Consider the following 18,117-nt stretch of genomic DNA (forward strand, 5'->3'; position numbering starts at 1 on the left):
TTCTATACGTCCCTCTGCTACAGATTCCCCGGGGCAGAGATATCTCTTTCAACTTCAGCTTTAACTAATAGGGGGTATTTCGACTCCCTTATATTGTCGCATGTGGCAGAGAACTAAAAAGCAAGAAGAGCACGGCGGACGTTGTGCAAAAATATTGGTCTTACTATTAGTAGTACAGCGAGGGAACAGTCCCTAATACTCCCATATTGCTTAAGGTGAGGAGGACTGCACAGCGGATGCAGCACTGTAATGCTTGAAAACTTCTGCTTCTGGGTAAGATAGCGCGAGAAAAAGGGGAATCGGACAGGCATCCATCTTCCGGACAGACTAGATTACAGGGCATTGTAAAATTAGAGGCCAGTGCGCTTAAAGCCTTAGGAGTAAGTTCACTTGACCACATGGATAAAGACGTAGAATCTAAGTCGTTAGGTCTGGTCATAACTTTCATGGCGGCATAGAATGATATGGGGGAACTCCATCAAGCTCTCCATCCCTGGACCAAATCGTGTATCCGGTCAATAACAGCCCCAAAGATCGCATTAACACTTTCGATAATCAACTGTTCAAAATGGCGAATTGCCTCTTCCTCGCTCATTTCAAGGTGGAATCGCTCCTTGACTTTTAACACCGCTTTGTCAGGCTCAACGCGGATATCGGGGATATTTGCGTCGACCATCAGACTGAACAAGTTAAGAATGAGATTTGCCGATTTGCGCAGGGTGGTATACGCCGTGAAGCAGTATTGCTTGAATTGCAAGTAATTAGGCGAGTTTGCCCCGCCCATTCCTTCTATCATTTCCTTGGAAAGTTTCATCATCGGAGCGAAGGGTTTAGGGTCACGACCCAGGATAAACCCGAAATCGGCGTGGAAGAAGTGCCCGTCTGGGGCAAGGAGAAGATTCTCCAGGTGACGGTCGCCAACACCCAATAGGTAAGTAATAACGCAGTATCCAGCGCAAGACTTGATATATGTATCCATTGCTTCCTTGCGGACACCCAAGGGCTCACTATCGTCTGGGTTATTTGCCCTTAAGAAGGCAAGAATTGAACCTTTGTACTTTGCCGAAGCTGCAGAAAGGGAAGTGGATGGGACAAACTGCATGGCGCCGGCATTCGCGCTGGTAGCGAGGACCCTGTAAGGTGTGAGTTTGAGGTCCAAATTCTCCTTTTTTAGCAACTGGTCCATAAGACTGATGATCTGGATGACAAGCTGATCCTGCCGAAGGTCGTCCCCAACTTTGAATATGACAGGGTACTTTCGTCCATCAGACAGCTTGAAATTAATTAGTAAAGGAGAAAGTGATGATTTAAAGACATTGGCCGCGTCCGGGAAGCATCCAATGATTCGGACTTCGGGGTCCAACGGAAGCGGCAGTGATGGATCAATCTGTACAATCTCATTTTTAGGATCTGCCAGGCATCTCTTCAGCTGCTCAATCTTAGCGGTGCGGTTAACCTTGGAAAAGCGAATATCCTTAGCAATCTTGGAAAGGACGGTGATGAGTTCGCCTTGTCTCAACAGCGTCTTTCGTTCGTCAGGATTGACCCTTTCTAACTCGACCATGAAGTAATATTCCACTCGCGCGAAAAGCTCACGGTGAGCGGAGGAATTGCCTGTATTATCATCACATTCAACCATTAGGTACCAGTGGAGGTAACTTCCTAGCAGAACGTTTTGGGCCGCCCGGGTAATCAAAAAGTTAGTCAGAGACGAATCCTGCGCAGGATCATCATCTGTATGTTGTGAGACGGCTTCGTATTTCAGGGCCTGCACGAGTTGCAGGAGATAGAGTAGCAGCTCTTCGTCATCGGACTTTCTCAGGCGTTCAACCGCGTAAGCCCGAACAGCCGGGTTATCGAATGTTGGGCCAAGCAGCTCTAAAGCGTCATCGACGTCAATCTCCGTCCATTTTGGAAGAATTTCAACTGCCTGTCGTGCCTCATTGGCATCTTGCCAGTTGACAGACTTGACAAATTTAGTGAGTGCTCTCTTTTCACGAGTGAGATAGTATCTGAATTTCCAGACGAGATCTTTTTCCTCTGCGTTCAACTCCTGGGTGGGTCCGTAGGACATGATATCGTTCAACTCGTCGCGAATCTTTGGATTGGGCTTGAGATCGCGGTCCATAATCCCAGTCCGGTGGCTACGGACTAATCTGCGATGCTTGTCCTCGCAAGGATTCCCTTTCTGTCCAACTTCGGGGTCATATACCTTAATAATTGGATAATCCTCGTCATCGGAAGCGCCTTCAATACCTGGTCCAAAACGCACCTCAGGCGGCGGGCGAAGTGTCTGGCTCATCGAGGGGTTATGCTGAGAGAAGGAGGAAATAGGCGGTGCTGGATATTGAAAATCTTGGAAAACAATGGGGAAGTCATAGCGCGGGAATTCGATGTAGAGCACAAAATTCTCGTCGTCTATGGTGTCATCCTCCATGCCATTACTCTCCCCGTTTGTCTCAGCTAAGAATTTCTCTCGAGAGACTTTATTTCTTAAGGCGCGTTTTTTCGCAGCTTCTTCCGCTTCCAATTTCTTTTTTTCAACGGCTCGGAACACGAGCTGATCCAGCCAGTCAACCCGCTGAATCTCTCCCATTTCGTGTTTCTTAAGGAGCTTTTCGAGACGTTCTAATTCCAACTCCTCGGGTGTGGGGCCCTCTTCAACAAACTGCCCAGTTCGACGCTTCGGAGCAGGAGTGCTTGGAGTCATGGTAGCCGAGTATCCATCTGCAGCTTTGTGCCTGTAGATCTTGCACTTTTGCTTTCCCTTCTTCAAGGTTCCATCCTCTTCGAAAATGGGGATTGTCGTGCCGCCAAAGGGAGTTGAATGGCCGTGGAATGAATCCTCCCCCATTGGATCAAGGTCCCAAATAGTGATGCCTAACTGAGCATTCTGCGGGGCATCCTTAATCAGGAACGGCATTTCTAACCATTCATTCCATGTGCGACTGGTCTTAAAGGACTTGTAGGAGGTTTGCATAGGAACACCCAACGGCTTGCAGCTCGACCATAGCTGCACTGTAATGTAGAGGTCGGAAACCGGGCTCTGGTTCGATCCAAGGTGTCGAAGCTTTTCGTTCCGGAGCAGTTGGGAAAAGGGTATCTGTTTCTGTCTTCCTTCTAGATTACATCTAGAAATAATCATTAGTAGCCGCAAAGGAGAGGAAACTTGGGCCTCAACCACACAAATGCTTTGGCTTACATTTTGACGCGTATCGGCAGAGCTACCTGAGCAGAAGTCGCGAAAGTGAATGTCTCCATCTTCTAAACCACTTCCCAATCTTCAGGTGTCACAGAATTAGCAAGGTGCTTTCCATACTCACTCCTAGCATTATTAGCGGAATTAGCCTGGATTGGGGATTTCTCTTTGTGATATCTCTGATCCACTGCCCGTGCCTATTTACCACTCTTGTCTGCAGGGTTCAAGGCGTTCTTCTCACGGCAAATCCAAGCAACAGGAGTGATGTCAATGTCACTCTTGGACGACCCAGCGGATTGGCTCCTCTCAGGCTTGGCGTTCACACTGGGAGAAGCGCTAGGGCTTTTTGCTTCCACAAGCCCTAACAGCGGCTCTAGTGACGGAACTATGTAAATCCGGGGTATGCGCACGGACCACCGCGTGTCTGTCAAGAAAGCCAATTCAATTAGGCCAAGCGGTGAGGTAATGAAATGTCAATGCAATCTCTCACGGCAGTTGTGCAGAGGGCTTAAAGGCTGTGGATGTGAATTCTTGTGCACTGGTAATATTTACTACTTGTTCCAACTTTCTTTCAGTCTGGGAAATACCGGCGTGTTTGCTCAGTTCGTAACAACAAAATTCGAAGACCCCCCACGGACAGCAATCCAACTCCCCCGGGGCCTTGAACTCGGGGGTATCTCTGAAAGATAAAGAGCAATGGCTGATACTACTGCAGCTGATAGTGGTTCAGATCTGTCGTCGACTCCTCCAGGCTCTAATGCCGTATCGCCGTCAAACTCTTTCTCCTCAGACAAGGAAAACGGTGCCTCACCTGGCGCGTCGCGCATAGAGAAGCGGAAGCAAGAGAACTGGCAGGCCCAGTCATCAAATGCGCGGTCGGATATGGGTGACACGTCAAATAAGAGACGGAGGATTTCTGGAAAAGATCCTGGTGGGGATGGCCACGCTGCACACAGGCGCGCGTTGGCCCTAGTCAATGATACAAATTACTATGACCCAGAGCAAGACCCTGAAGAAAGAAGGGCAGTCCGTAAGGGCTTAAGAGACCTTGCAACGAAATTAAACGGTAGTGACCCTTGGCGCTTCGGCCTCTTTTAATAAGTATTGATACGCTAACACTTGGTAGATTCGCGCTCCGAGTTCATCCAAGCTGGATCCAATGGCATCCGGGAAACCATTATAAAAGCCAATGAACTGTTCAAGCAAGTGAAGCAAACATCAGATGCAACGATAGATTCTCGTCTTTTGGTAAACGCCGCCGATTTATCGTACAAGCGAACCGCTCAGGCCATTTTAGGAGACTCGGATTCAGGCATCGATGTGGAGGAGTTTGTGTCAAAATGTATATCGTTTATGCGTGCAATGCCAGTGGGAGAGGGATCACCTAGTCAAATCTTGAGCTCGCAGCGCCAACCTCATGGTAGGAATGCTGAAGACAGCGACGACGATGATGACGCTCTTAACTGGGACGTATTGGGTCGACAAGCTTGCTTTCCCCATAATAAGCGCCCTCCACTCTCGGGGTTTTTATATGGTCCCTTATCTGTACAGAAGCGAGTCCGGCAGCAAACGCAACGAAGAGCAAGACAGGAAAGGATAGATCCTTCTCAGGCTATCCGGCCACAACAACTCCAAGCAGAAGACCTTGGGCGGCAGGAGACTGCTAATTTGACAGCCATTTGCACTGAGATCCGGAAGATCCTGGTGAGCACGCAGCAGAGAGGAGAAAAGCTCGCCACCGACGTGCTCTCAAACATGCGTGAACCTTCACGAGATCAGATTCTGGAAGTCATGTATAAGTATAATATATCGGATGATGGCGGCGTCCCGCTCTTCAAATTTTGCATTAATCCTCGGTCCTTCGGGCAGACGGTTGAGAATCTATTCTATGTTAGCTTTTTGGTCAGAGATGGGAGTGTTGGAGTTGCTCTCGATGCTAGTGATCTCCCCACGCTACGTATGTTGGAACCTTTTGCACACCAACCTGTGTACCTCTGGACCATTTTAAGCTGAGCTGACCACTGTTTCTTGCTAGATCCTTCCACACCGGCATTACCATCCGAGGCACAACGCAAGGGTCTTCAGAAACATCAGGCCGTTTTCAGCCTGGACTTTGAGACCTGGAGAAATTTAATTGAAGTATTTGACATCAAGAAACCATTGATTCCCCACAGAAATGAAGATGCAGAGTCGTCACAGGTAAACAGAGACATGCTTGTAGGTCAGCATATTTAAGCATTACTTTTGGAGCTATGGCTGGGAGGCTATCTGATTCTTTGTCCGGAGTGTTTTTGACTTCAATTAAGCCTGCGAAGATTTAGAGATTATGTTTTTATTTTATTCACGATGCTGACGTATTGAACAAGCCTATTGTTGGCCATGTTCCATTGTGTTTGATTGAACCTGTATATATTACTTGCATAGTTCTATTTTGTAATTTACTCACAAAACCTCCTTCAAAGTGCGGTGAAGCGCTCTCCTAACAGATTCTCCTTCATCCAGCCTGCCTTTTTACATGTCATTAAGTAGTTTGCCCGTAGCCTTCAATCATCAGCCTTGGATATGTGAATGTGATCTAGTTTCCAATCTCTAGATGTTGTGGTGGGAGCAGTAAGTATGAGAACATGCTGGGAATTTCACAGCCCAAAACTGGAGGTCAATGGATTTGATGTGGGTGCTGGCATCTTCAAAATCATCAATTATCACTGTTGGCACTTGGATAAACCTGTATGATATTATATCTGGATTTTGTGATAGAAGTGCTCCATACTCTGTCATCTTTTCACCCCATTCCTGGTCGCCAATGCGGGGAGCTGGTGATAATTCCTCACATGAACAACCAATCAGAAATCCAAAATAGGCAAATCCAAGGGGTTAAGCTTTATAACAATACTATTGCTCATGATGCCACAGGAGGCCAAACCATGTTATTTCGAATGTTGGGATCATAGAATCCAAAGCATGATCGCGGTCTGATGACAGACCTGGCCACATGTGCAATCTCGCCGCCCAACTCTGAGATGTATTGCATCACCTTGTGCCGTGTAGCTTTCAGCTTGTCAGCTGAAACCCTAAACTAGATACAATAATCGACATGTTCCAGTCTTGCTTGATTCGACTGTAATCCCTTTTTACCTTCTCGTAGGAGAATCGCAAAATTATTTCAGAAACGATAATAACCGTCGACTGTTCAGCTTTGGACCCAGACACTCAACCATGTCTCCTGCACTCACACCGCAGCACCCAGAGGAGGTTATGGTGACCCGCGAGTTGGAGGGGCAAAATATTATTACATGTAGCTTGCCATTTTCGCGGTTCGGGCTTCTGAGAATTGGGGGTCGGGGCACGATCGGTGAGCTTTCCAAGGGAGAGCCTGTCTAAATATCTCGCTCACGCATATACTAACATCTCCACAGTTCGCATGGCGTCCGGTTCCAGCATCGTCTTCTCCCCCGTTGCGCTGACAGAGCACATCAAGGGGCTCATCACTGCTCTCAACTCCCCGATTAAGTACATCATCGCGCCGGATATAGAGCACCATATCTTCCTCAGCGACTGGAAAGAAGCCTACCCAGACGCAAAAGTCATCGGACCTCACGGCCTAAAGGAGAAAAGAGAAGCAAATCCCAAGACACGAGGTACCTCGCAAATTGATTACATATTCAAGCCGGAGAACCGGCACAATCCAGAGATCTTTGATGACTTCAACGCCGAGTTCGACACGGAATACATCCCAAGCCATCCAAACCGGGAGATTGTTGTTTTCCACAAACCAACCAAGACCTTGCTTCAAGCTGATCTGTTCTTTAATCTGCCCGCCACGCAGCAGTATGAAAAGGTGAAAGGTGGTGAACATCAAGGCATTTTGACAAAGATGTTTATGCCGGTTTCGACTACGAAAGGCGACGCAATTTGGCAAAAGAGGTTTCTTTGGTATATGATGGCCAAGAATCGGGATGAATGGAAGGAATCAGCAAGGATCATTGATGGGTGGGGATTTGAGAGGGTGATTCCTTGCCACGGCGATGTGATAGAGACGGGCGGGAAGATGGTGTTTCGTAAGGTGTTCGAGTGGTTTTTGGATGGGAGACAGTAATTGGAGTGGGTTAAGCAAGAGGCCGCATTGTGGCTTCCATGTGTCCTCTACCAAATGTATTATATGCATCTATACTTCATTCAGTACACATCTATGCAGCCTGTGGACATCCATCGCTCGTTTTAGCATTGGTGGAATTGATTTGTACTAATACCTCTCATAGTCAAAAGCCAGGATGAATAGTAGGGACAACCCAATCCGATTGTGGGACCCGGCCTGCCGTCATCATTGATATGCGCTTTGAACAAGACCAGCACATCCGACCACTTAATGACAGCAGGGCCCGGATTCCACGCCACCCATCCTATGAATGTTCGCGTTCCAAGGAGCTCCTGGGTGGTGGTGAAAGGTTGGTTACGTCACTCCTCTCGTCGGAGCGGAATATCGTCGGCCGGCTCAAGCCACGGATGACGTCCATGCCGTACAGTCATGTGAGCATTTCGTCGAGAGTGTGGCTTGGTGTTCAACGGGTGAAAACGAGGAGGAAATGTGCAGCTTCGTGCGGAGTGCCGGGATGGACGGTCAACAGTCGGGTTGTCGACGGTGCATCTGTTATGAAGTAACTAATAATATTCATCTTCAGCTGCGCCGATTTCCGATAGTTTAATCATTATCTTCCCGGATGGATGGATACGGAGCAGTGCTCCAGACGACTTCTTATACATATTTCTCCATCACACTCCAAGAGCTTGTGATCCCTGTCTCAGAACTTCCCGCCGTCCTTTGGAGTTTACTTTGTTGCCACATGGATCCCTTCCTCTGGGCGCGTTGCGTTGTCAAGACTGACGATCAAGCCCACAATGGCCCTGATTGCTCCGAATTATCAAGCTATCGTGACTCCCGACAGCCCTATTGGTGGGGCCAGCAGGACAAGAAAAGGTAAATGGAACGCGGCGTCAAAACGGATGCGCCTGATGCGTCATCCCAAATTGCTTCGCTTGAATATCTTGTCCATTTTCGGGCCTCTCTTGATGAGAGAGCTTACGATGATCTGATGTTATAAAGCCAAGTTAAAAGGTCGGTTCCCGGCCATTTGTTTCCTCGTATTTCGATTGCTTCAAACTATCCCAAACGAGCGTCTTGTTTGATCTCATTACCATTCGTACTTCTGGAAATTACTTTATTGAGTATTCTAAAAAGAATACTAAGCTCACTGTGTAGTCGCATCAGCCTGTTCCATCGTCCTTTGTTTCGCTGCGGAAAGCTCACTTGGCACAAGCGATTACTGACGGGCGATATACACCTAAAAATCGAGTAATAGTTAGCTGATTGTCGTTTGACAACCCAACCTCCCTTTGAGGGCTTTGGTTGAATATGCCATTTCTATCTCGTGTTGTTTCTGTCTTTCTCCGGATTGGGGAGATAGGCTTCGGAGCAGTACGTTCATCTCCGACCTATTGGAGGCGGAACCTGCTGGTCGCTCATACATTTTGATAGGTCGTTGCTGGTATTATAGGGTCTTATCTGCATGACTTTGACGGCACCGATGTCTGGCCACAGGCACGTTGGATCTATACCGAAGTTGTGGCGGGCGTCTCCATTCTTCTGGCTCTGCTGTGGCTGCTGCCTTTCTCAGGCTCGTTCTTCATGTGGCCGAGTATGTATCTAGGTCTCCCTCTCATATATGCGGCTCCAGGGCTGACGTGATATTAGCTGATCTGGTCCTGTCGTTTGCATGGTTTGCTGCGTTTGGACTCCTAGTCAACGCTCTCAACGACCTGGATTGCGGCGGGGTGTTCGAATGGGGCAATATCACCGGGAGCAGTACCTGTTCTAGATGGAAGGCTTCTGAGGCGTTTAGCTTCCTCTCTGCGATTTTCTGGCTGGTCTCCACGGTCGTGGTATGTGAATTTTGGGATACGACAACCCATACACACGGCCCTCCAGAATGATAGCTGACTGCTTTTCAATAGGGTATTTGGTTCACTTTCCGCGTCCGTGATAGGCATGCGCGCCCCGTTGCTGGGGATGCTGTATAGTATGTCTCTCTATTTCAACTTGAAGTAGCCGGAGTCTAACTCTTTTGCTATAGTGGTCGTCGCCATCGTCGATGGCCTGGCCGTCACAATGTTTAAGCTGCTCAGCGTTCTGATCTTCAGAAGACATGAAGAGGCCGTCTCTCCTTTCCTTTTTATAGCTTGTGTTTCACCCGATATTCACTTATGATATGCCGGGTATGCAGAGCTTTATGAATGATGAAATTCCTCACAATTTCCCATCATTGGGCAACACTTTGATTAATAAATGCTAGTCGTCTCTCTATTTTCGAAGTGCATCTCCTTGCAATGTTAATATCAAGATCCCAACTTTCACCCGAGAATACCCTTGCTTATTTATTTCGAGTCGAGATCTTCAATGAATATGTAATTAGGCAGTGACACATATCCACGTGGTCCATTCCAGTGCTATTTTTACTCTTGATATGCTTTTCAACCATCACCTGAACAAAATTCCTGCTTCTTGTTTTGGGAGTCAACAAACAAGAGCGCTTCAATGCCACAATAGTTTCAATTTCCCAATGATCCAAAAAAAAAAAAAAAAGAAAAGTATAAACCAAGATTAAAGCCCGGGGAGCTTACCCTGCCTAGCCCCAAATATCCTCAATGTACAAGATAGTGAATTAAATATATATGTATATCCCAATTTGTCATCACCGCGTTAATCGTTTATCTTCGCTTTGAAACGTAATTTTTGCATCCCACTTGCTCAATCCTCGTCTTACCCCCTTCAGTGATGATGAAAGCAGTGAGTTTCCCGCCCCTCACGCATCCGGTGTCGAGGCCCTTTGTAAACCTTCGGATTGCCGGCGAACGGTGAGGTGTGTGACCGTATATTACAGTTGTTAGCTGAGAGCTGGGGGGATTTTTGGAGGTGGAAACAGTGAGAGATTGTTGTTTGTTAAAGATCTAGTCGCCATTCAGCTTCATGAGGGGATAAAAAGAAAAATCTTAAGGGCTCTCACCTTTGCCCAATCCATGCCTTTTGCCCTTGGACTAGGGACATGCGTATCCACGTCCAAAGTCCGCATCGTCATCACAGCTAACGGGTCCTGATTTTCCAGCTCGACGCCGGGCACAAGGCCGCCATGTACTACGACGACTTCCCCCAAGTCGTTAATTTGTCCTACCTTGAGTATTACAGGGCATTTGTGTAACCACGCTGCGTCATCATCACTTAGCTTCTGTGCTAGAACGTGCTCTTTGTAATCTCCATACGGAAGGATCTCTTGGTCTCCTTCGGGAGGTTTAGTTTTACCGGCTTCAAACGCGCTACCTTCAGACTCAAATTTGGCGTTGGGTCTGGGATTGGGGCCTGTAAGAACGCCTGTGGTCAGGAGTTCGCGGCGATAAAGTAGGATGCGGTCTTCATTGTTCCCACGCACGCACGAGGCGTTGTATTTGCGAGCAAGTTGGACGGTTTCGACGCTCTTCGGGCCATTTGTTATAATGTTACCGGTGAAGATTAGATGGTCGGTTTGACGATTGAAGGAGGCCTTGTCGAGGAGGCTATCCACTGAAAGAAAGAAACGGAATTAGAAAATTGAACCGTTGCAAGATTCTTATTCAGATCAAATCTGCTATTATAGTGAGAGAAAGTTCGCATACACTCATCTTTACACCCGTGTACATCGCCCACAAAAATCAACCTTCTCTGCTCCGTCAGTACTCCGCCGTTCCCACCCTGTCTCGCCGACGGTAATAGCCTCTCGTCCAAAGCCTCCAAGTGCACCAAATCTGTGAATTTCGGCAATGAATTCGACCCGAACCATCCGCCTACCCGCTGTCTGTTGTTCACGTCCAGCGCCCTGAGTACCTCCTTGTGCTCCTTTAGCCTGGGCGAAGCAATCCCAACCCAGCCAAGTCCACAGATACAACAAAGCACCAGGTAAACGATGAGGTAGCGCCGGAAGCGCGGGGCTGTGATGAGGGCAAGAATCAAGTTGGAACCGCTCATGGATGGTTTGTTGTGGTCTAAGGGTTTGTTGAACCAGACATTGCTGGCTAGATTGAGGAGTGGCTGCCTGGACTGGTTGACAGGGCGAACCATGCGAGCGTCAGTTGGAGCGTGCGATGGCATTCTCTGGGGAAGGATGTGGCTGCGGGAATATCGTGAGCTCGCTGACGATAGAGTCTGGATTCTCGACGCCATGACCCATGGGTGGATGAAGAGTTTATCAGCTAGTGAATGTAATAGTTACTGAACTGGTTAGTGGTTATTTATGGCAAGCCAGGCGCCCAAAACCATTCGACAGCCCTAATAACTGTCAAATGCCTGGATAATAATCCGACTGGTCAATGGGATTGTTAGTGAAAACGACACTCTGGTTGAAGCTTGCAGTGTTGCTAAAAAACAATATTTCAAACAATACAAAACATGCCTTGATGAGTATTTGGCTGATTCATTGATCCGAATCGAGTTGACAATAATTTATGGTGCGGCTGGAGCTCAGCTAGTTGGTTACGCCTGAGCACAGCCTACCGGCCTGCGTCGAGCCAGCAAAAGCATTCACCAACTAACTACGGAGTAATCATGAGCTTTGATTTGTAGCCCGGAGGAGGAGAGGGTTACTCCGTATATGGACGAGTTGTCACTCCGGTATTGACATAATCAAGGACACCAGAACTTTAGCTCGATAGACCGGGTTGAACATCGATTATCACCATGGGAAACGTGTACACTTTGGATTTTTGACATTTGCGTCTTGACTATCTATACCTCTCAAATTCTTCCTCTTCACGCATCCTTTGTTGCACCTTAATCAACACACTCTCGTCATAGAGTTCTGCTGGCTTTTTCCCGCCTTTAAGCACCTCTCGCTCATGTCGCTGCGCTTCCTCCTTGGTCATACACACTAGGTCACGGAGACGCATCTTTACTCCCTTTTGGCCATGTTGATCCCACTTGGGATCAGCACCAAAGCCTTCTCCTGGCCTTTCCCATCGCACTAGGGCCAGCCGGGTAGTAAGGCCACTGACCACGCTTTTCCCTCTCCAAACCTCTTCGAGAAGATAGCCAACATCGTCTTTGGTAATCGGTATTCTCAACCCCACTGGGTCTTTATTGTCATGCTTCGCTAGTCTCTCTTCCATTCCTTGAAGTGCTCCAAGGACGGAATCATATAGCTTCTCTCTGCCTTTGATGCCGGAGTTGTAATCGTTCGGGTAGCCAGCAATATCGCAGATGACATGGTTGGCCAACGTGTATCCGAAAACTGCCGGCATCGTACCCAGAACTGGGAGTATGCGCACACGAAAATCAGGTAAAACGCTTAGCTCGCCCACTTCGCCCTTTGCAAATTCTTCCTCGGGCAAAGGTAATAATGCCGCTTTGCCTGGGCCCGGCTTTTCAGTAGAATAGACCACTGGCACACCGCTGGTAACTCCCAGAGCTTTTAACCGGCGACGGGTGCTGCGTGATAAAGGGTCTTCAAGACTGGTGGATATGTCACCAACCAGAATTCGCGTTGGGTCGGATTTACATCCGGCACCCATAGAGGATATAACGGGGATGCCTTGAGAATGGCAATAGCGTAGCAGGTCGACTTTTGACGAGATATTGTCAATGCAATCCAACACAAAATGAGGCTTAGACGTGTTATCGTCCCCAGGCATTGACCAAGGACCCAAGAGTTGGTCGGCGGCAGATGCAGCGAAGAGAGTATTTTGCGGGTCAAATCGTACCCACGGAGCGATCTGTTCCAGTCTTTTCTGTAAACAGCGAACCTTTGGCATCCCCACATCCGCCAGAGTCGCAACGGCATGTCGGTTCAATGAAGACAATGTTACTTGATCGAAGTCGATAAGCCTGATCCTTCCGACTCCAGACCGGGCCAGAGCCGCGGAGGCATGGGAACCAACACCACCACATCCGACGACTATTATAAAGGAGGAGCGTAACTTTTCTAGGCCCTTATCAGTTAAGAATACTCGGTTTCGGGCGAGTTGTTCGAGGATAAGTTCTATTGAAGATAACTGTTAGGACACGTAATACGATGGCCAGCAATATCTTAGCGCCATACCTTCCTCATAATATCCATCCTGCGCCCTGCGTGCGATTGCGGCTCTGTGTTCATCCTCTTTACGTTGCTGTACACTTGGAGGCGGTGCGACGCCAAATTCTGAGAGCTTCACTTTCGTCGGTCAGCTGGTCTGAGATATTAAAAATAGAGACAGGGAAACGAAAAATCGAGGAGAATAGGAATATCTCGCCAACCTTTAGTGCACGATTACTATCATCGAGTCCGGGTATTGATTTCTTCAGCTCCTCGACCGCCGCTTTTCGCTTAATAGCCTGATATCCAAGAATAGCACCGGCGACGGCAGTTCCTGAGAGTAACGCCGCTCCTGCCAGTTGCGCATATTGCGAGTTGGTTTGCCGCTGAATCCAAGAAGACATTGTTAAGAGTAGATTCGATTTCCAGTCAGTTTGAAAGTTGTTGTCGTCAGTATCATTAGCGAACCCCGGATCAAAAAGTGTGTGTCCGCAGATTCGGTTCCTGTCATTGGAGCGCCGAGGCCTACCAAAAGGGGGCTCCATTTCGGAGAACAGTTCCTTGTTTAGCCATTTTGAGAGTGACTTGCAAGTTCCCCGACCTTTATAAATGTGTTTGCCAAAAAAATACCCAGCCAATTGAGCTGAGATCTGTTGCTGTGCTGGACAGCTTCCGATGAGATAATGCCGCTCGCCCTACGCAACCTTTCCTGTTCTGGAATAGCGCTCACCACTGGGCGTCGATGCATTCTTTCTCGCCGCTCGCTGCGTACTCGCGGTTGGGTGTTGATGCGTGTTTGACAGCCCAAGAGGTAAGTGATGAACAGCTTATCATTCTTGATGCCAGCTTTCCACCACTAACTGACACCTTTAGTAGTTAACTGGGAACAACCTTTCAATGACACGCGTCTCAATGATGATAACACTCACTGAGCTTCCATGAGCTGCCCTGAGGGTCGAGTTCATCCCCGGCCATCGAGCGCCAGGCGGAGGAACCGGCCCAGACACAAATCTACGAGGGCATCGGTGATTGGCAAATGAACAGAGATCTTAGAGACGTGTCTCCTATCCCTTCATTCTTGCTCTTTAGCCCGCGCTCAGGCAGCGGTCTTTACATCACTGTATGGATATATGCATGTAGTATGTACATACAATTTATGAGCATACGTGAATGCTGGCACGGAAGTTTTCGCCAACTTTTGTACTCAAACTGTTTACATTGTGCACGGGGCCTGAGAATTTATACATCGCCATTGATCGACTAGGACCACTCACTACTCTGATTCTCTGGTGAGTACCTTGAAGAGACTCTTTGCTGCTTTCTGATCCCACCCCTTGATCCAATGATGACTACACAAATAATACCGAGGAATGGGTATATATAACTGCCCTATGCTCCGCATGTATCCTGCAAAAGGGAACGGCGTTGTAGCATACCACTGACGAAAGATTCGATTGTAGTTTTCAATCTGATGTTTTGATTTTCGATCCTTTCAAACCCCCAATCGTTCCTCTTTTTAAATGATATCTGGCTAATGGCATGCATAAATGAAATAGTACATTATTTAGAACCGTGCTGGATTTACCCTCTTGTCTATGATGAAAGAATATTTGCTTACAACAAAGTCGTCCGGGAGTTCTGTGGCATGGGCTCCATAACCATTTAATTGGAGCTGACAACAAGAACATTTAATAGGTGTCCTTTATCTCACAACACTGCATATTCTTCCTCCTGCTGCTGTTGCTGCTGCTTTTCTTCTTTTTTCAGTATCTTCTTTACTTTAGAAATTACAGCTTCCCCAACTTAGACATACACCCACCAACCCCTCGCCCGGTGATGACCCCTGTGTCTAAAGCCAAAGTTGCATGATATCCGGCAGTTGCATCCGAATAGGATGCCTTGATACGTTCAAGGGAGAGATAAGGTTTTCATACCCCCAACTCGGAGAGCCATATCGTCCGTATCTGGACGGTATAAATTATTCCTGTCATTCCAATGGAAGAATAAGACAAGTTGTGGGATACCTAATCTCGTGCCCTTTGAAAATTGCATGGAAATCGATGAGAACCGGAGAGAGCTAATCTGAGGGCTTCGGGTTTTGGTGTATTTCCTTTCCCCCCCCGGCCCCCCCACTGTTGCGTTCGGTCATTCAGCCCTGATCTTTTTTTGTCTTGTCATGCTCCTCGTGCGATGGTTATATAATGTAAAAGTCGACATTATATTCATCCTCTGCCCAACTATGAACTTAGAAAAATATGTCCAATACATATATATATTCATGAAATCGTTCCCAAAAAATGTTCAAGTTGAAAAAAAAAGAAAAGGAAAGGAAAAGAAAGAGAGATAACAATGGTATAGAAACATCTCGCTAGCCAATGCAGAGCCAAAAAAAAAAAAAAAAAAAAAAAAAAAAAAAAAAGGAATAAAAGAAAAGAAAAAACTTCGCTATTTATAGGCAAGAAGGTGGAATGTGGCCAAGATATCTATTGATCACACTTCACTGCAAGAATTGTTGTATCGGACCCCCAATATTTTTCAGATCAAGCAAGAATGTGTCGTGGCCGAACAACGATACGTCCTCCCCCAACTCCACGTGCTTGACTTTCTCGCTCCCTGCCGCTCGGAGCGAATCTGCAATCTCCCGCTGCTGCCACGCCGGGAAAAGGATATCGCTTGCCACGCCCATAACTAAGATGGGATGGTCCTTCAGCGGCGTCAAACCAGCGACTAGGTCCGGAGGGGGCTGAAAAAGCTGAAAGGAAGACGAAGGGGAAGAGGCAGAGTCTGCCGAGGACATAGACTCGTCTGCTGACGCGAGGTCGCTTAGCTCGGCGGGTTGCTCTTCGTAGGGTTTCGCGGGGAGCGTAAGACTGCATGATGGATCGTTGTGAGGCGGCCGCGAGCTTGAGGAGATTCTCTCCTCATTTTTCACCCGCCGCTGACGGGTCGCTTGCTGCTGGGAGCGGCTGAGATCAAACAGATCCATCGCCTTGGACACGTACAGAAGGCTGTTTGGATCGTAATCTAGCGAGAACTTTTCGCCAGCGTGGTCTAGGTAGGTTTCGATGAGAAAGTCTGGGCAGAGGGCGGGCTGCTTGCTTGGGTCGGCGCGTGCCCTGCCGAACCGTTTTTCCCACTCCGGTCCGCTGCGGTAGGTTACCGTGGCGATTTCGCGCGCCAGCTTCATGCCTGAATGAGGGGGGATGGAATCGTAGTAGAAGCCGCGAGCCCAGTTGGGATCCATCATGAGGACCTGGCGCTGCGTGTGTCGCATAGCGATGCTGTAAGGATGGCTCCGAGCGCAGCCGCTGATGCTGACGATTCTACCCACTCGTTCCGGGAACAAGACTCCTGCCGCTAGACTCTGCATTCCGCCCATACTGGACCCCACCGAAGCGTATAGTTTGGAGACACCCAGGGAATCCAGCAATCGGAACTGCGCCCGAACCATGTCATCCAACGTGAGGATAGGGAACCTCGTGGCGTAGCGCTTGCCATCCGACGGGTCGATCGACGAGGGTCCTGTGCTACCAAAGCAGCCGCCGACCACATTTGTGCAGATGACGAAATATTTATTCGTGTCCAACGGCGCCCCGGGACCGATGAATTTCTCCCACCAACCGGGCTTTGGGTTCGCCTTGGTGCTATGTGCATGACTCGATGCCGATAGACCAGTGTGCAGGAGTATGGCATTGCTCCTCTGCGAGTTCAGCGTCCCCCATGTCTCGTACGCGATCTCGAACTCCGGAAGCACGCCGCCCCAGTCCAGCAGCAAGGGCTCCCGCGAACGGAACTGTTCATGGTGACCTGTTGTGTATGAGGGTTCTGGTCCTGAAGAGAGGGATCTCGCGGATAAGAGAGCAGATTTCGCCTCCAACGCATCTAAGCATGGAAACGACAGGGCCGGGTTCGAGGAATCGTACGTTCGCTGCTCGGAAGGTTCTCGGGAGGCGGCGATGGCTTGCGCCGCCCTGTTTGGCCGATGAGACTGTATTGACCGTCTGCCTAGATGGGTCGAAGAGGTAGACGCAGATGCCAGCACCGGGGCTGGACCCCAAAATCTCGAAGCTTGTCCGTGGAACTCGAGATTGCGAGACCATACAGCTGCTGAAGGCCTCAAGGCAGCTCTCCGCGTTGCTGCCCTCATCCTGCAAAGGAGATATATATAGAAAATGAAAAAAAAAGACAAAAAAGAAAGAAAGAAAGAAAGAAGAACCGAGCTTCTGCCTCCTTTACGTCTTGCAGCTCAGTTTTCTCCAGGCACGAGTTTGTGGTACCTGACGGACGGGGACCGGATAAACGAGAGCTGTCACTTCAGGGCATGGCGAGAGAGAAAAGACCGATTTCTCTGTGTCGCGCTAGCTCATGCAACCTGCTCGGCTCTCTCCACCTGAGACGTGGTCGGTAGCATCGCGCCTTTGCCGGCATGGTTGCGAGGATCCTGCAAAATGTTCAGTCCCTTGCAATACCCCCACCGTCCTGGCTGCCGCAACGCCCGCCGGTTGCGGTCTGGGAGTTGCTGATTGGCCGCGTGAAAAGCTGAGGTTACAATGGCGTCATCATGTCTGCCTCTGATTGGTCAACTGGAGGGCGGTAAAGATCAGCAATAAAAATGAATTATGTAATGGAACTAGGCCCGATCGGGAAATACGCCCTGAGCCGCAGAATTACTAATACAGAGAAGTACATATTCCCTGCAGAGTGATAGACAATAGATATATATATATTAAAAAAAGGAGAGAGAGAGGGGCAATGTGAATTAAAAGCCCGTTTAGCGGTGGCTCATGAGAATTATTTCATCATTATCATAACATAACATGCAAAGCTACG

General features: G+C 48.4%; 7 protein-coding genes across 9 annotated transcripts; 3 read left to right on the forward strand and 4 right to left on the reverse strand.

The window, feature by feature from the left end:
• Window positions 1-404: 404 nt before the first annotated feature.
• VPS34 (Phosphatidylinositol (PI) 3-kinase) lies at window positions 405-3,441 on the reverse strand. The gene is made up of 2 exons (XM_003069961.2): window positions 3,203-3,441; window positions 405-3,131 (listed from the first exon to the last, which is right to left on the reverse strand). Exons 1-2 carry the CDS (start codon window positions 3,259-3,261, stop codon window positions 479-481), a joined length of 2,712 nt encoding a protein of 903 aa, XP_003070007.2. The 5' UTR covers window positions 3,262-3,441; the 3' UTR covers window positions 405-478.
• A 242-nt stretch (window positions 3,442-3,683) lies between these two features.
• NSE4_1 (nuclear protein) lies at window positions 3,684-5,755 on the forward strand. Of its 3 annotated transcripts, XM_066125067.1 has the most exons (4): window positions 3,684-3,740; window positions 3,915-4,265; window positions 4,326-5,156; window positions 5,235-5,755. In XM_066125067.1, exons 2-4 carry the CDS (start codon window positions 4,082-4,084, stop codon window positions 5,432-5,434), a joined length of 1,215 nt encoding a protein of 404 aa, XP_065981148.1. In that variant the 5' UTR covers window positions 3,684-3,740; window positions 3,915-4,081; the 3' UTR covers window positions 5,435-5,755. The 3 variants fall into 3 exon arrangements, with proteins under 3 accessions (XP_065981148.1, XP_065981150.1, XP_065981149.1); XM_066125069.1 differs by having other exon boundaries at window positions 3,684-3,801; window positions 4,326-5,755; XM_066125068.1 differs by having other exon boundaries at window positions 3,684-4,265; window positions 4,326-5,755.
• A 582-nt stretch (window positions 5,756-6,337) lies between these two features.
• D8B26_006027 (uncharacterized protein) lies at window positions 6,338-7,595 on the forward strand. The gene is made up of 2 exons (XM_003069959.2): window positions 6,338-6,551; window positions 6,616-7,595. Exons 1-2 carry the CDS (start codon window positions 6,416-6,418, stop codon window positions 7,293-7,295), a joined length of 816 nt encoding a protein of 271 aa, XP_003070005.1. The 5' UTR covers window positions 6,338-6,415; the 3' UTR covers window positions 7,296-7,595.
• Window positions 7,596-8,003: 408 nt separating this feature from the next.
• On the forward strand, window positions 8,004-9,414 carry D8B26_006028 (uncharacterized protein). The gene is made up of 6 exons (XM_066125070.1): window positions 8,004-8,312; window positions 8,457-8,672; window positions 8,733-8,892; window positions 8,949-9,136; window positions 9,209-9,273; window positions 9,328-9,414. The coding sequence occupies exons 2-6, from the start codon at window positions 8,610-8,612 to the stop codon at window positions 9,368-9,370; spliced, it is 519 nt and encodes a 172-aa protein (XP_065981151.1). The 5' UTR covers window positions 8,004-8,312; window positions 8,457-8,609; the 3' UTR covers window positions 9,371-9,414.
• A 224-nt stretch (window positions 9,415-9,638) lies between these two features.
• D8B26_006029 (uncharacterized protein) lies at window positions 9,639-11,444 on the reverse strand (the record flags this gene model as incomplete). Its single annotated transcript, XM_003069957.2, has 4 exons — window positions 9,639-9,754; window positions 9,875-10,201; window positions 10,258-10,808; window positions 10,901-11,444. The coding sequence occupies 3 exons, from the start codon at window positions 11,442-11,444 to the stop codon at window positions 9,962-9,964; spliced, it is 1,335 nt and encodes a 444-aa protein (XP_003070003.1). The 3' UTR covers window positions 9,639-9,754; window positions 9,875-9,961.
• A 486-nt stretch (window positions 11,445-11,930) lies between these two features.
• Window positions 11,931-13,926, reverse strand: D8B26_006030 (uncharacterized protein). The gene is made up of 3 exons (XM_003069956.2): window positions 13,509-13,926; window positions 13,315-13,420; window positions 11,931-13,254 (listed from the first exon to the last, which is right to left on the reverse strand). Exons 1-3 carry the CDS (start codon window positions 13,830-13,832, stop codon window positions 12,002-12,004), a joined length of 1,683 nt encoding a protein of 560 aa, XP_003070002.2. The 5' UTR covers window positions 13,833-13,926; the 3' UTR covers window positions 11,931-12,001.
• Window positions 13,927-15,784: 1,858 nt separating this feature from the next.
• D8B26_006031 (uncharacterized protein) lies at window positions 15,785-17,434 on the reverse strand (the record flags this gene model as incomplete). The annotated part of the gene is made up of 1 exon (XM_003069955.2): window positions 15,785-17,434. One exon carries the CDS (start codon window positions 17,432-17,434, stop codon window positions 15,785-15,787), a length of 1,650 nt encoding a protein of 549 aa, XP_003070001.2.
• Window positions 17,435-18,117: the final 683 nt, after the last annotated feature.

The sequence above is a fragment of the Coccidioides posadasii genome, chromosome 3 (genome assembly GCF_018416015.2).
Source record: "Coccidioides posadasii str. Silveira chromosome 3, complete sequence".
NCBI classification, from domain to species: domain Eukaryota; kingdom Fungi; phylum Ascomycota; class Eurotiomycetes; order Onygenales; family Onygenaceae; genus Coccidioides; species Coccidioides posadasii.

Excerpts from the sequence above, each read along its gene's own strand:
- VPS34 (XM_003069961.2), bottom strand. The coding sequence starts at position 3,261 with ATGGAGACATTCACTTTCGCGACTTCTGCTCAGGTAGCTCTGCCGATA. Across the intron at positions 3,132-3,202 it reads CTGCCGATACGCGTCAAAAT|ATGTAATCTAGAAGGAAGAC; the intron begins GTAAGCCAAAGC and ends GATTATTTCTAG.
- NSE4_1 (XM_066125068.1), top strand. The coding sequence starts at position 3,896 with ATGGCTGATACTACTGCAGCTGATAGTGGTTCAGATCTGTCGTCGACT. Across the intron at positions 4,266-4,325 it reads CCTTGCAACGAAATTAAACG|ATTCGCGCTCCGAGTTCATC; the intron begins GTAGTGACCCTT and ends AACACTTGGTAG.
- D8B26_006027 (XM_003069959.2), top strand. The coding sequence starts at position 6,416 with ATGTCTCCTGCACTCACACCGCAGCACCCAGAGGAGGTTATGGTGACC. Across the intron at positions 6,552-6,615 it reads TGGGGGTCGGGGCACGATCG|TTCGCATGGCGTCCGGTTCC; the intron begins GTGAGCTTTCCA and ends ACATCTCCACAG.
- D8B26_006028 (XM_066125070.1), top strand. The coding sequence starts at position 8,610 with ATGCCATTTCTATCTCGTGTTGTTTCTGTCTTTCTCCGGATTGGGGAG. Across the intron at positions 8,673-8,732 it reads GGGAGATAGGCTTCGGAGCA|GTCGTTGCTGGTATTATAGG; the intron begins GTACGTTCATCT and ends ACATTTTGATAG. Across the intron at positions 9,274-9,327 it reads GTTGCTGGGGATGCTGTATA|TGGTCGTCGCCATCGTCGAT; the intron begins GTATGTCTCTCT and ends CTTTTGCTATAG.
- D8B26_006030 (XM_003069956.2), bottom strand. The coding sequence starts at position 13,832 with ATGGAGCCCCCTTTTGGTAGGCCTCGGCGCTCCAATGACAGGAACCGA. Across the intron at positions 13,421-13,508 it reads ATAGTAATCGTGCACTAAAG|CTCTCAGAATTTGGCGTCGC; the intron begins GTTGGCGAGATA and ends ACGAAAGTGAAG. Across the intron at positions 13,255-13,314 it reads GGATGGATATTATGAGGAAG|AACTTATCCTCGAACAACTC; the intron begins GTATGGCGCTAA and ends TATCTTCAATAG.